General features: G+C 36.1%; 2 protein-coding genes across 7 annotated transcripts in view; both read left to right on the plus strand.

Moving 5' to 3' along the window:
• BPNT1 (3'(2'), 5'-bisphosphate nucleotidase 1) overlaps positions 1 to 6,620 on the plus strand; it is a 40,658-nt gene extending 34,038 nt beyond the window's left edge. For 4 of the 5 annotated variants that reach the window (XM_020982244.2, XM_020982241.2, XM_078156307.1 and 1 more), the window contains exons 7-10: positions 1,515 to 1,712; positions 2,460 to 2,565; positions 4,516 to 4,738; positions 6,395 to 6,493. In XM_020982244.2, coding sequence (XP_020837903.1) covers positions 1,515 to 1,712; positions 2,460 to 2,565; positions 4,516 to 4,738; positions 6,395 to 6,407 — 540 coding nt within the window. In that variant the 3' untranslated portion in view covers positions 6,408 to 6,493. Of the gene's footprint in view, positions 1 to 1,514; positions 1,713 to 2,459; positions 2,566 to 4,515; positions 4,739 to 6,394 lie in introns of all 5 variants that reach the window. The other variant, XM_078156309.1, reaches the window with a different exon arrangement.
• Positions 6,621 to 9,543: 2,923 nt separating this feature from the next.
• EPRS1 (glutamyl-prolyl-tRNA synthetase 1) overlaps positions 9,544 to 15,130 on the plus strand; it is a 71,119-nt gene continuing 65,532 nt past the window's right edge. For both annotated transcript variants that reach the window (XM_020982247.2, XM_020982248.2), the window contains exons 1-2: positions 9,544 to 9,702; positions 14,528 to 14,612. In XM_020982247.2, coding sequence (XP_020837906.1) covers positions 9,657 to 9,702; positions 14,528 to 14,612 — 131 coding nt within the window. In that variant the 5' untranslated portion in view covers positions 9,544 to 9,656. The remainder of the gene's footprint in view (positions 9,703 to 14,527; positions 14,613 to 15,130) is intronic.

Raw genomic sequence — 15,130 nt, forward strand, 5'->3', positions numbered from 1 at the left:
ACTTGGAGTAGATATATCCCCCTTTCAAAAAGCACATCTTTTATTTTGCCATGCCATTTTAACACTTTTTTAAAATTGCAGGATGTTTGTTCCTTAGTGCCTTTTGTGGTTGATTTTTATTTCTTATAAGTAGAAGCATATATTTCTTGGAATTTTCACAGCAAAGTGCCAGTTCAAATTGTGATACGTTCAAGATCACATTGTAAAATATAAAAATAAATCAGTACTGATAAAAAGGGTTATTTTAATCAGAAATAAAACTAACATATAAGAACATTTATCTGTAAATATCTAAGTGGTTTAAAGTTATCTTTAATTTTCATCGTATCTCTTGAAAAGGTGAGAAAAACTAATCCTTACCCACAGAGCAGTGAAAAGAAGTTAAGAGAATATAAGAGTGAGGAAAAAGTGAAAAATAAAACTGGAATTTTAGCTCTTACTACTAGAACAGGTACTACACTTGAGTTTTTAGCATTGTTACTACCAGATGATGACAATTATTAAAAGAATTTAAATTTTTCTCTCCCTTTCTTCTTGATCTTGGGCCAGTCTCCATCTGTCTAGATCTCAAGGTTTCTCATCTGCAAAATGAGGGCAGTGACTAAATGACCAGTAAGGTCCCTCCCTACTCTAAAACCCATAATCCTGTGATTTTCTCCTGCTTGTACCTTCAGGTCTGCCTCACTGACCTGAGGTAGTACCACTCAGGCCAGCTACAAGTATTACTTAACTTGATGCTGGCACTCAGGAATGGGGAGGTGGTGAGTGCTTAGAAGAACTATCAGTGAGTATCAGATGAAGAAATGTATAATAAAACATTTAAGGAAAGTGAAGCCCCATAGTGAATATACCTTTGTTTATGTGGCTCTATATTAACCTCTTTGTATCTCAATTTCTCCTAAAAAATAAGACTGCCATCTTTGTGTTTCACATGAATAATTTCTAAATAAATGAGATAAAATTACACAAAGACACTTTGAAATCATTCATTAAAGCAATCAATTAATATTTATTAAGTACCTACTATGTGCTGGGCACTTGGGATACAGAAAGAGGCAAAAGACAGTCCTTGCTCCCTCTAGGAGTTCACAATCTAATTCAGAGCTTACATTCTAATGAAAGAAAGATTTACATCCCAGGTTATATTATATTCATCTTTTCACACTAGAAGGTTAGGGAATAAAACTCTAACCTCAACCCTATCTTCCTGACAGCCTTTTATTGACAGTTTATTCAGCTGCAACTTTGCCCTACAGCCCATGATATTGACTATCTCTTGAGTGATCCTGGTAGTGCAGAGAACAGTTATTTTTCCTTTCTAGTGCATTTCAAACCACAGTATTTCACAAAATAATAGAATAATTCATGTTATCTAAATACTATAATAATTCTGTGTTAATGTTATATCTTTTGACATATAATTATAATAACATGACTAAAATAAAAATATTATGCCTTTAGCTAGCTTTTTGCTACAGAAGTATTACATATTATTGTTTCATTAATTTGTTTAGGCAGGAGCAGATGCTGTGCTCGGGAGGACAATCTGGGGAGTTTTAGGTTTGGGTGCCTTTGGGTTTCAGCTGAATGAAGTGCCTGATGGGAAACATATAATTACCACAACTCGTTCTCATTCCAACAAGTTGGTAAATGATTGCATTTCTGCTATGAATCCTGATAATGTTCTCAGAGTGGGAGGAGCAGGAAATAAGGTAATACATTTGATGTTTGTCAGAAAGATTGAGGGGAGTTAGAAAATATTGAATTTATTATCATTTTCCCCCTTTAGCTTCTTGTTTCGCAGAATTAGTCATTTGATAATGTTCAGACTTGTTCATTTGGTATAAATTAGTATTAAATGTATTGAAAGAGAATAGAGGTAATAAAATGATGCCACTAAATTGGTTATAAAATATAAAATCAATTCTATATCTGGTTTTTAAATTCTAAATTCAAACCTATTAAAATTTTTTATTTATTGTTTTTTTCTTGCATTGTTTTTCTGAGGTAATCATTTGCCTACATTAGAAATAACCCTTCTAAGCTAGAAAGTAGATAAACTGGAGTAGGCATCTCAACATTTGTCATTAACGAAAGCTAATAGCATATTTTTAAAGTGGTTATAGGAATCTTTATTGTTGCCTAATTTCAAATTAAAATTAACCTTTGACCATGGATGATGCTGAAAGGAGTAATTGTTGAGGAGCTCAATAAAATTTTTCTCATGTTTGTATGGCTCTTCTTCATCTTTCTGTCTGAACATATCAAAATTTATTTTACTTTTTAACAAAGTCATCAAACTATCCTACTGACTTTCTTGTGATCTTGTAACCATATAAGCCCACAGAAGGCAGTATCCTCATGTGAGAGTTATGCGATTAAACTGGCTAAATTTTTGCTTTAGGTAAATAGATCCATGCTCCTAGAGCCTATTACTTTAAAAAAAAAAACCCTTACAGATCATTCAGCTGATTGAAGGCAAGGCGTCTGCTTATGTATTTGCCAGTCCTGGCTGTAAGAAGTGGGATACTTGTGCTCCAGAAGTTATTTTATGCGCTGTAGGAGGTGAGTAAGCAAATTCAGATACTTTTTGGGTTCAGTAGAGGCATTTAAAGATTTTGATAAACTGTAGTATCAATGACATCACATGCATTTTTTTAGTAACTTATTTTTACATAATCTTCATTTCCCATTGTATGCTGATGCCTACCCTGTCCCAGAGATCCATCCCATACAATAAGTAACTTTAGAAAGAAAAAGGAAAAAAAAAATTCAGCAAAAATAATAACCAGCATATCAGAAAAGTCTGATGTTCTGTGTAGCATTTGAAACCCGTGGCCCCCAACATATTTAAAGAAGCAGAAGAAGGTATCTTTTCATTCTTGTCTTTACAAGTAATTATAATTTCTTTTCAGTTTCAGTTGTTATATAACATGCATTATTACTATCAGGACAGAACTACTACTTCATATAGCATATCCATTTTTATTTAAACACTAATCAAAAAAAATTAATTACCATACCTTGTGTTTTAAGCACAGGTTTGCCAAAAACAATTTTATTTAATTTAAGATTATTTTATGTTCAAGCCATTTCTGTCTTGGAGAGAGATTAGCATAGTTCCCTCATGACTTCCAACAAGACTGTCTGTCACAAGATTTGAGATAATATTTATAGGAATCTTGATTTCAGAAAGATATTTTAACATTTTAAAATACAGTTTGGGGTTAACATTCTAAAACAATAGTCACTACTCATTTCCTCTGTTGACTACTGCTTTGAAATGTTCTCCAGAAATTTTTTAAAAAGAGTTCAGCTTCCTGAGTTGAAGACTGCCCTTAGACAAGTCAGCTAGCTTAAGAAGGTGGTGACATAATGATCTTAACAAAGTTAAGGAGTACTTTTTGTTAAAAGGTTGGCTTCTATCCTTAATCCTTTTCTTTAAAAAAAAAGGCTTTTTGTCCACCTTTCTAAGGGATGGTGGGGAAGGACATTTGGAAAAAACTCTTAGACTAGAGAAATTATTATTTCTTAATATTTTCAATTTTACTAAAAAAGTTTTTTTTAATATGCTTCCAGATACTCTAATGTAACCTCTTTTTGGATGATTATATACAAGCAGAATTTTCAATTTAATTTTTCCTGTTTCCCAAAAATGCATTTTAGTTAACCTGTGAATAGGAGATTTTCCTGACAAGTTAAATATATTAATCATCATTGTCATCAGTCAGTTAATCAACAAGCATTTATTAAGCCCCAATTATATGCCAAATGCTGTGCTAGGTTCTGGGAATTCAAATTTAAATATGAGACAGAGCTTATATTCTTTTTTTCCCCAGCTTTAAAGTTCTATGATTTTTTTTATTTGATATTTTATTTTTCCCTAGTTGTGTAAAAACAATTTTTTAACATTCATTTTTAAAACTTTGAATTCCAAATTCTCTCCCTTGCTCCCTTTCCCATCCCTGCTCCCGTTGAGAAGGCAAGCAATACAATATAGTTTATACATTGTAGTCATGCAAAACATTTCCATGATAGTCATACTGTGAAAGAAAACATAGATTAAAAAAAAACCTCAAGAAGAATAAGGAAAGTAAAAAAAGTATGCTTCAGTCTCTTCAGATACCATCAGTTCTTTCTCTAGGGATGGGTTGCATTTTTCATCGTAAGTCCTTCAGAGTTGTCTTGGATCATTGTATTACTGAGAATAACTAAATCATTCACAGTTGATCATCTTACAATATTGCTGTTATTTTCTACACAGTACATTTGGCTTTGCATCAGCTCATGAAGTCTCTCTAGGCTTTTCTGAGAGCATCCCGCTAATCATTTCCCATAGCATAACAGTATTCCATCATAGTCACATACCACAATTTGTTGAGCTGTTCCCTAATTGATGGGCATCCCCTCAATTTCCAATTCTTTACCCCCAGAAAAGAGCTGTTAAAGATATTTTTGTACATCTAAGTCCTTTTCCTTTTTCCTTTTTTTCTTTTTATCTCTTTTGGGATACAGATCTCGTACAGGTATTGCTGGTTTTGTACCACTTTGGGCATAGTTCCAAATTGCTCTACAGAATATTTGAATCAGTTCACAACTCCACTAACAGTACATTAATGCCCCATTTTCCCCACATCACCTCCACCATTTGTCATTTTGCTTTCTGTTCTATTCGCCGATCTAATACATATGAAGTAGTGCCTCAGAATTGTTTTAATCTGCATTTCTCCAACCATTGGTGAGTTAGAGCATTTTTTCATATGCCTATAGATTGCTTTGATTACTTCATCTGAAAACTGTTCATATCTTTTGATCATTTATCAACTGGGGAATGGCTCTTATTTTTATAAATTTGACTGATTTCAATATATGTTTGAGAAATGGGGCCTTTATCAGAAAAACTTGCTTCAATTTTTTTTTTCAGTTTCTGTTGCTAACTGTATTTCCCTCCATCCTTTCCCCACTGCTTATTCTATTCTCACTCTCCTTTCACCCTGTCCCTCCTCACAAGTGTTTTGCTTCTACTCCCTTCTCCTATCTGCCCTCCCTTTTATCACTCCCACCCTCTTCTCTTATCCCTTTCCCCTCCTGCTTTCCTGTAGGGTAAGGTAGATTTCTATACCCAATTGAGTGTGTATGTTATTCCCTCTTTGAGCCAATCTTGATGAGAGTAAGGTTCACTCACTCCCCCTCACCTCACTCCTCTTCCCCTATACTGTAAAAGCTTTTTATTGCCTCTTTTATGTGAGATAATTTACCTTATTCTACCTCTCCCTTTCTGTTTCTCCTAGTACATTCCCCTCTCATCCCTTTTTTTAATTTTTTTAGATACCATCCCTTCGTATTTGACTCACACTTGTCCCCTTTGTCAATATATACTCCTATCTGCTGTAATAATGAGAAAGTTCTTATGAGTTACAAGTATCATTTTCCTGGGTGGGAATGTAAACATTTTAACCTTATTAAGTCCATTGTGATTTCCCTTTCTTGTTTACCTTTTTATGCTTTCGTTTTGTATTTGAGAGTTCAGCTCTAGTCCTTTCATCAAGAATGCTTGAAAGTCATCTCTCTCATTGAATGTCCATTTTTCCCCCTGATGGATTATACTCAGTTTTTCTGGCTAAGTGATTCTTGGTTGTAATCCCACCTCCTTTGTCCTCTGAAATATCATATTCTGAGCCCTGTGATCCTTTAGATGTAGAGGCTGCTAAATCTTGTGTTATCCACAATACTTGAATGAACCAGTACTTTGAAAAATCTTGACTTTATACATAGTGTTCCACACTTATTATTATATGATATGTGATATATGTATATAACGTAGTATAGTACATGTATAATACATTATTTTATGTTATATGCCTTTTACAAATATTCTACCTCCTCTCTGAAATAGGAAAGAAGATAACATAAATCATTTCCACTGTTGAATATTCAACCAATCTTGTCTACTAGGATAAAAACTTCTATTCTTTTTAAGATTTATTATCCTGGAATTTTTAAACTCATATTTAAATTGACCTGGTAACCAGAGGCTTAAATAAACAAAGTAATCCTCAGAATTAAGGGATTGGATTAGATGAGCTTTAAGGTCAATTTCAGATGTAAAATTTTATGATATTTATCTTTCATTCAATTGAAAACTAATACTTTAAGAGCTATAGATATAGCTCTTAAGTAAATACAAATTTTCAGTCTTTAAATCATAATTTTTTCTTTTTGTTCACCTTCTCTTTCAACCTGAGAGTGCTCCATTAATTTTATGTTTCTTTCTATATTATACTTAGAAATAATTGAAAACCATTTCTGTGAGAGAAAAAAACAACCACTTTTTCTAGCCTGAAATGTAGTCTTTTGTGAGGAATCATGTTTTATTTGTATTTTTTACTTCCAGGCAAACTGACTGATATTCATGGAAATACCCTTCAGTACCATAAGGAAGTAAAGCATATGAATTCTGCTGGTGTCCTTGCCACACTGAGGAATCATGACTATTATGCAAGCCGAGTTCCAGAGACTGTTAAGAAAGCACTTGTGCCATAAGGGACATATTATCTGCTTACCAGTGAAAACAATGAGATTTGATATTCAAGTTAATAAATTTTTTAAAATTATGAAAATACATTTATTTTTTGTTTTTATTATTATTGATTAGTGATATTGTGTATACAGTAAGAGCAGCATAAATAATTAATTCTGATAAATTCATAGTTCCAGTTTTGAAATATAGAGTATCAACTTTAAGCTGGTAAGCTAGATCTGTGAAACAGCCGAATTAGGATCCTAATGATCACACATGATGTCTAGTGACTCATGGCAAAGTTTTGGCCTACATTCTATAGGGATTTTAAAAAAAGTTCAATTTTGAGCCCTGCTAATATACTATCAGCATTCCTGTAAAATTTCTTCATTTAATTTAGGGCACAAATCTTAGATGCTACATGAATCTTAGTTTGTTAAATGACTTTATTCTCTAAATTATTATGATTTTTATTATTATTACTATAAAATGTTATTTTCTATGTTGGTGAAATAGCTTTATGAGAGATACTCTTATGACAAAATTATACATTATTTAATTTTTGTATTACTTAATTTAATTTCTTATACTTAAGTATTCTAAATAAATGGTTTCATTTATTCTGATTTCTTTGTAAAACTTTCTAGGACTTCAAGTCCTGTAATTTTAGTCCAGTAGACATTAAGTGTCTACTATGTGTAAGATACTATAATAGGTGCTGGGTATACAAAGCCAAAAATGAAACAGTTCTGGCCCTCCTGGAAGTTACATTCCACTCTGTGACAACATATGTATAGTTAAGTAAATACAGGATAATATGAATAGGTCAAGAATGCTAAACACTTAAGAGTGAAGGGGGAAGAAATCAGGAAAGACTTTTTGTAGGAGCTGAGTCTTAAAAGAAGATAAGGATTCTAAGAAGCCAAGGAGGAGTGCCACTAGCTCCAGGCAGAAGATCTCTGTTGCAGAGCGATGGTAGGATAGCAATAAAAAAAATAGCTAGTGTTTATATAGCACTTTAATATTTACAGAGGGTTAAAAAAGCAAGATGAGTTGGTTGCTAGGCAAAGGTGAAGTATGATAGATGGAGAATCAGAGTCCTCAAGTGGCATCCTTGGGATATTAGGATGAAGTGATTATGGCCTCCAATATAATAGGTTGAATCCTTGTGGCAAGTTTATGGGATAGCATGACCAAGAATCACATAGGATGAGCAGGCATGGATGGGTTACAATAAATATCAGCTGAGGGAATATTTAAATTGAAGATACTATATACCTATGCCAGTATTTGAATATGTTTTAAATTTCCTTACTGTGTAAGTATTGCTTTCCCTAGTGTACAATCTTTGAGGATTGAGACTATTTTAGTTTTCTGGTTTTTTGTTTTTGTTTTTGTCTTTGCATTTCCAGGCCTAGCACAATCCAGCACAAAATAAATGTTTGCTGTATTAACAAATAAATGAAAGATCAGTGATACCTTAAAAAAAAGATTTACAGAGATATCTGTATCATCTCATTTAATTCTCAACAAACTGGTCAGGTGGATGATATTGATGAGGAATGCATGACTCTCGACTCTTTTCCAAATGAATTTGGTGCCCACTTCTTGAGAGGGGGAGATGAGATTCCAGTAGGCTGGTCCAGGAGAAGCCCATTATCACAAGTACCACTTAAAGCCACTTTAGGAGACACTGAGATTCAAGTAGGCTGGTTGATGAAATTCCAGAAACTAATGAGAATCCCTCTGCCCAGGACTAAACCATGGAATAATTATGTGCCTAGGTAATGCTTGAAACTCAAAACTACTGTCCCTGGTTACCTCATCTCCTCTTGCCATGGCACGTTTTCCTTTATAAAGAGTCCCTAGCCTCTCTAGGCTAATGAATCTCCCCTTTATGGGGTGTCTCCCTTTATATGGTATCCCCCTGAAGTAGCCATCTCCCTGGGGAGATCTGTGTTTGCAATGCAGTATCTATTGTTTCTATAGTCTGTGTAAACCAATATCCCCCTCATCTTGTTTACATATTTGTGTAAACCAGTAAACCAAGAAATCAATTAATCAATAACCTAATCTCCCCCTGTCCTGTTTTCTTATCAATTCTGTGGGAACCAAACTGTTAGCATTTCTCACAGAAGAAAGCCTTTGGCCTTTAGCAACGAAGAGATCATTTGTAATTTTAGAGAGTGGAGTTTCAGTGAATTAATGGATCCACTTGGTAGGAGCTTAGAAGTGAGTGGATTATAAGGCAGTGGAAGCAGGTTTTCTTCTAGTTTGACTATGAAAGGCAGCACAGAAAGATAGGGTAGCAGGAGGGGATGGAAGGGTCAAGAAGAGGTAGCTGGTGCTGGACTGGTAGTGAGGAAGATGAGTTCAAATTCGACCTCTTACTAGTTCTGTCAGACTTTTTTAGCCGGGTGACTGGAAAAGTCACTGAACCTTTCCGTCTCTAGCTCTGTCAAATGAGCATAATGATAATAACAGGTTTGTTTGGAGGATCAAACGAGTTGACATATGTAAACTGCTTTGCAAAACCTAAAGCTATTAAAGTGCTCGCTATTGTTAATACGAATTAAGGTCTGTCTGCCAGTTTCCTCATCTGTAAAATGGTTATAATTAGAGCACTTATCTCCCAGGGTTCAAGGTCGTGGTGCGGCTGAACGGAGATATTTGTCAAGCGTTTTTCACACCTCAAAGCGCCATACAAATTCTAGCTATAAGAACTCCTAATCATAATCAATGAGGATGAGAAGGCAGCAGGGAAGGGGACGGAGAAAGTGAAGACTGTAGAGATGGAGGGGAGAGATGATGGAGAAGACTGGAGCGGACCAGATGAAGAGCACCGGGCGAGGGAAGGGGAGGAACGCTTATACACGTCCCCCACCGTCCGACGTGCCTCTTTTGCGGACGGACCGGTCGAGGCTGCGTGTGAAAGGTTCCGGAACTGCCCGAGGCCGTTTGGACGCTGCACCGGAAGTTCGGCGGATGGGGTTGGGAGTGGGGAGGGGACACTGGGTGTGTTCGGCTGGGCTGGGAGGAGGAGCCTTGGCCCGGGCAGTGAGGACACGTCTCATCATCCGGTTGCCCACGCGTCCTTCTCCACAGGCCTCCGGGACTGGCGGACTCATTGGACCAGATGGCGGCGCTGAGTCTGACGGTGAATCCCCAAGACCTTCCCCTCGGTAAGTCTTGTCCTGGACGCTTCTGCTAGGACCCTGGGGCCGGGCTTACAGGGTGGATGTTGCCTGGCCCGGGGACTTGAATCTACCCCTAGATGCTTTTTCTTCTTAGCCCCTCCCCCTCTCCCCGTGCTAGGCCGGGGCGCCTGGCTCTTCCTTGAGGGGACTTTTTCCTTGCCGGGAGGGAGACCCCGACCCAGTCACCTGACCCTGGTGACGCGTGGTTTGGTGCTAGTTTCCTTGGCTCTTGGATTCTCTCAGAGATGCTAATTAAAATGGGTCTTACGAGGCTGGGAGTGATTGTACTGCCTCAGCGTTGTGGGGTTTCACTCATTTCCTTTCAAGCCAGGTCGCAAGCTTTAAGTGCCTATGTTCCAAGCACTGGGGATAAAAAGAAAGGGAAAGACTTTTTTGTTTGTTTGTTTAAACGGTTAGTCCCTGTTCTCAAGGAGCTCACAAGCTATGTACGAGATAATTTGGTGGTAATCAACCGAGGGGAGACTCTAGCATCAAGGGGAATAGGGAAAAGCTTCTTACAGAAGGTGGGATTTTAGCTGGAACCTTAAGGCAGGCAGGAGTCGGGGCTGACAGGATGGATGGTGAGAGAAAATTAGTAAAAAGAGAGGACTGGGGGGGGGAAGAGACAAGATAATAAGTTTAGTTTTGAATATGTTGAGTTTAAATGTCTGTTGGATATGCAGTTTGAGATATCCAATAGACTTTTTGGGCGATTTGAGACTGAAGGTCGCAAGAGATTGTGGCTGGATGAATCTGAGAATCTTTTGCATAGAGATGATAGTTGAATCTACGGAAGCTGATGAAATCACCAAGTGAAATAGAGAGATGAAGACTCAGAGCAGAGGTTTGGGGGCACCCACGATTATCAGGGTACACCTGGATGAACCAGTAAATGAGACTGAGGTAATCAGACAGGTAGAAGAACCAGGAATGAGCAATATCCTGAAAGCCTGCAGAGAAGAGAGTATAAAGGAGAGAAAGGTGACGAATTGTCTCGGAGGCTTGAGAGGGATCAAGAAGAATGAGGATCAAGAAAAGGCCATTAGATTTGGCAATTAAGAAATCATTGGTAACTTTGAAGATGGCAGTGTCACTTGAATGATGAGATCCAAAACCAAAGTGCAGAGTTAAGAGAGAAGAAAGTGGATTCATTGAATGTAAATAAGGGAGGAGGATTATAAAATGGGAGCTAGTGATGATGGATGGGTGTGTTTGTAGGTAGTAGGGATGCAGCAGTAGACAGGAAGAGATTGAAGAATAATGAGAGATGAAATAATAAAAGGGCAGACAGCTGGAGAAGGTAGAATGGGAACATCCCCCCCCCATACTGTATTTCCCCACATTTCTCCTATTCATATTTTGGACTCTCTGCTGTACTGATCCTGGGAAATGGGATCAAGGGAGGTGCTCAGCATTGCCTTTTGCATGTCTGGTGACAGATTTATATGGGTGCCTGGAACAGGGGTATATAGCAGGCAGGTGCATTTGCTTCTCTTGTTTATCTTGCAAAAGTAGTAAGGTTCTGACCTGTCACCTCCCTGCTTAGTTTCCAGTTTGTACCAAATTCGGGGTTGTATTTCAAACACGAATAGTGAACTTTCAGAGGTTAACATGAATGAGAGTTATGATTTTTACAAAAAATTATATCAAAAGAGGATTGTCATTTTTCTGAGTCTGCATTGGCATCACTCCCCCCCCCACCCCAAATTTTGGGCTTGGTAGGCTGGTAAGATATACATATTATTCAAATCAGTTTTGACGTTGTTAACTCGTATTGGAGGTTTAAATCTTTTAGAAGAAAGATTAATAAATTTCATGTGTCTGTAATAATATTTTGAATAGTACCAATAAATACAGACTTGATTTAAATGAATTATTCTCTTGAAGAAATAGAATATTCAATGGTGAGCAAGGTAAAATCCTTACCCTCAAATCTTGATTCCATTTTTCACCTTTTCTACTCTCTTTGGGCAAAAATTCCAAAGTATTTTTGTTGCTTGTCATATTCTCACTTTTTCCATTGCTTTAATTCGTTACAGTTATCTAAATCAAGGAAATTTTATCTTTGTTTTATATATTGGCCAGTAAATGTGGTTTTTTTTTAAAGGCAGCAGTGTAGATTGAACTATTTCACTTTTGATTTTTTCACACAGTTCCAACTTTGCTCTATGCTTGATTATATAGTATACCTGGAAATTAGTTTAAGGTATTGCTGGTGTAGCATTTGAGAACACCTAAATGAGAATGGACTATCCGATGTAATTTGAAGGGAAAATAGAAGTTTCAAATCTCCTCTGAAATTAGGTATTTAAGAGACTTCAATTAAGGGGAGCATTAAAAATTCACTTTATTTAGCCAAACATCTGAACTCAGTCTCTTTAAATGAGTAAGTGATTATTCTTACAGCTGTAATGTCTGACTAATAGTGTAAACTATTAAAAGAAACATGATGGCATATGTTTCAATGTTTAATATTCACTGGGCTATTAAATGCTTTTGTCTCCCTCACAAGTAACTCCTAAGTTCCTTGTACATAGGAATTCAGTAGATGTTTATTTAGTGGATAGATTGTGTACATACAGTTGTCTGCAGAAAGGTCCTAGGATCAGAGGTCTAGAGCTGGAAGAGGCCATTTCATGCAGCCTCTTCATTTTACAGTAGGAAACTGAGGCCCAGGGAGGCTAAGGGAACTTGTTTAAGGTGCCATAGGTAGGGAGCATTAGAGGCCAGACAGAGTTGAATCCAGGTTCAACAGTCTTTCTATTTATAATAGTATACAGAAGTTCTAAATTTTTTCATTGATAGACCTATTTCCTAATCCAGGCCCTGCCATTCATAAACTTTGTGATTTTGTGTTAAGTGATTCTACCAGTCTGATCATCTTGTTTCCGTATCTGTAAAATGAAGGATTGATCTTTTAAGTCATTGCTGGCTCTAAATCCTCATTGTAGCCTTCATAGTTGTCATTTCTTGTGGTACAATATTCTTTACATTCACATACCATTTTCTAGTCGTTGGGTGTATTTCCAGATATATCATTTACAGATTTTTTTTTACTATTATGGATATCTTTGCATAGCCACATCTTTTTTTGCCTGCCAGTAGCAGCCTTAAGGTATAGTCCTAATCACGTGATTACCAGCTCAAGGTGAAATACATATAATAGCTTTTATTGTATCCATACCATACTGTTTTAAAGAAAGATTGAATTTCACAGCAGTGCCATTGGTATCGTTCCTTTCTCCACAACCTAGCCAGTGTTAGATTTTGTTATTTTAAACTTCTTTATTAGACCAATGGATCTTTCAGAGTTGGCATATTAGATATACCAGTAGGGCTAGAGTTAGGAAGACCTGAGTTCAAATGTGGCCTCTGATACTTACTGGATATGTGACCCTGGATAAGTCACTTTTCCTTTGCCTCGGTTTCCTCAACTGAAAAATGAGGGTAGATAATGATGACCCCTACCACCCAAGGTTGTTGTGAGGATAAAATGAGATAATATTTGTGAAGTGCCTGGCATGTAGTAGACATTATAGAAATGTTAGATATTATTTTTTCATTACTGACATTGGAAAGAACATTGTTCATATTTTCTAAGTGATCAAAAATGACAATAAAAACTACTGAACTCTTTAAGTGTCAATGTTTCTTAAATTTGCATTTCTTTGAATATTAGACATTTGAAATATTTCTCATGTGACTATTACTTTGTGCTTCTTTTGGGAATTGATGTCCTTTGAGTGTCAGGACTGAATAGTCAGTAGAGGGCCTACTTCAGAGTCACAAAGACTTTGGGATCAAGTTTCTTATCTGATACATGCTGGCTAGAACATCCACTTTCTGTGACCCAGGAAATTCACTGAGATTATAATTTGCAGAGGATTTATAGTTCCGCATCGATGCTGGGGAGTTCTCTACACCTATGAATCTCAGGTCTGAAAAAAACAAACCAAAAAACACAAATCCTTTGATCACTTAACTGTTGGCCGTTTTTGATTAGTTACCTAATTGGGGCTCATACATCTTTCTAGAATCCCATCCTGAAGGCAGTCCACTGATTTATGTGCCTTTGAATACATATTGGATCATGTCTTTTTATGAGTATTAGTTTAGCCAGTGTACATTATACTGTTTTTAATATGGTTTTTGCTTATGTATTTAGAGTCATAGATTTTAAAGATGAAAGGAACTTCAAGATCACATACACATAACCTGTCATTTAACACTTGGGGAAATTAAGGTCCATGACTTCCCCAAAGTCACTGAAGTATTAAGTGACAAAGCCAAGATTTGAACCTAAATCCTCTGACAGGGAATCCAGTACTTTCCATGTTGTGTCCTGTACCTGCTATACCAAACATTATCACAATTTTGAATAGCCCTGAGATGATATATAAGTCTTCCATTTCTAAAATTTACTAATTTTAGGAGAAGCTAGGTGTCTGAGGACGCGAGTTATTTTTCTGAGTAGTTGACTACAGTATGCAATGTGAGAGATATAGGAGTAAGTCAGTGTTTCGTGATGACTCTGGGCCATCCTTGCCCCCTAGAGGAAGAAAGTTAACTTCAGTATTAAGTGCCTACCTGGAAGCAGTGGTCCTGGCTGAGCTAGTGCTATCTTGATATTTGTCTTTCCTTTAAGACAAAAGACCGTTTTGTATAAGTTCTTTTTAAAGAATTTCCTGTCTGCCATTTTGTAATAATATGTGTTTAGAGAACCTTTCGTCTGAAAGTTTGATGATTTTGGCTTTGTACAAATGTGATCTAATATGAAAAGACTTTAAATTTTCTTCCATTGTGTTTGTAGGAGCTTTGTTGACAGTAGAACATGTTAAAGATAATGTCAAAGTTTCAGTTGAAGAAGGAAAAGAGAACATCCTTCGAGTTTCTGAGTAAGTGATTTTACATTTCTGTCCTCATTGCTTAGATTAGCATTTTTAAATGTTCGTTTTAAATGCTGAATTGAGTGTGTGAATTAAAAATAGTTATTTCTGCATGCTTTCATGCCTGTTGCATGACTGTTAGAGGTTTTATTAATAGGAATACAATTACAGTTAAGATAACAAGTGGAAATATATTGAGATATTATTCCCAGATTTACCCTTTTGAATATCCTTTTAAAATCATACAACTCATTCTTCACAGTCCCATGTAATTGTATATATATATATACACACATATATATGCACACTGTATATAGCATGTATAATGATTCAAGTTAATATATTCACCATAATACAGTGAGGTGTATTTTCTCATCATCTCTCCTATGAAGATGTTTTATATTGTTCATCATCAATTTTAAATAAGGTTTAGTGTCTTTAATTTGAAGATCACAGCATCAAAACAGCTATATATGTATATACATTGCTTTGTGATATACAGATTCAGTAGATGTGATTTCTGCCTT

This window comes from Phascolarctos cinereus, unplaced genomic scaffold (assembly GCF_003287225.1).
Source record: "Phascolarctos cinereus isolate Bilbo 61053 unplaced genomic scaffold, phaCin_HiC Scaffold_5;HRSCAF=322, whole genome shotgun sequence".
NCBI lineage: Eukaryota > Metazoa > Chordata > Mammalia > Diprotodontia > Phascolarctidae > Phascolarctos > Phascolarctos cinereus.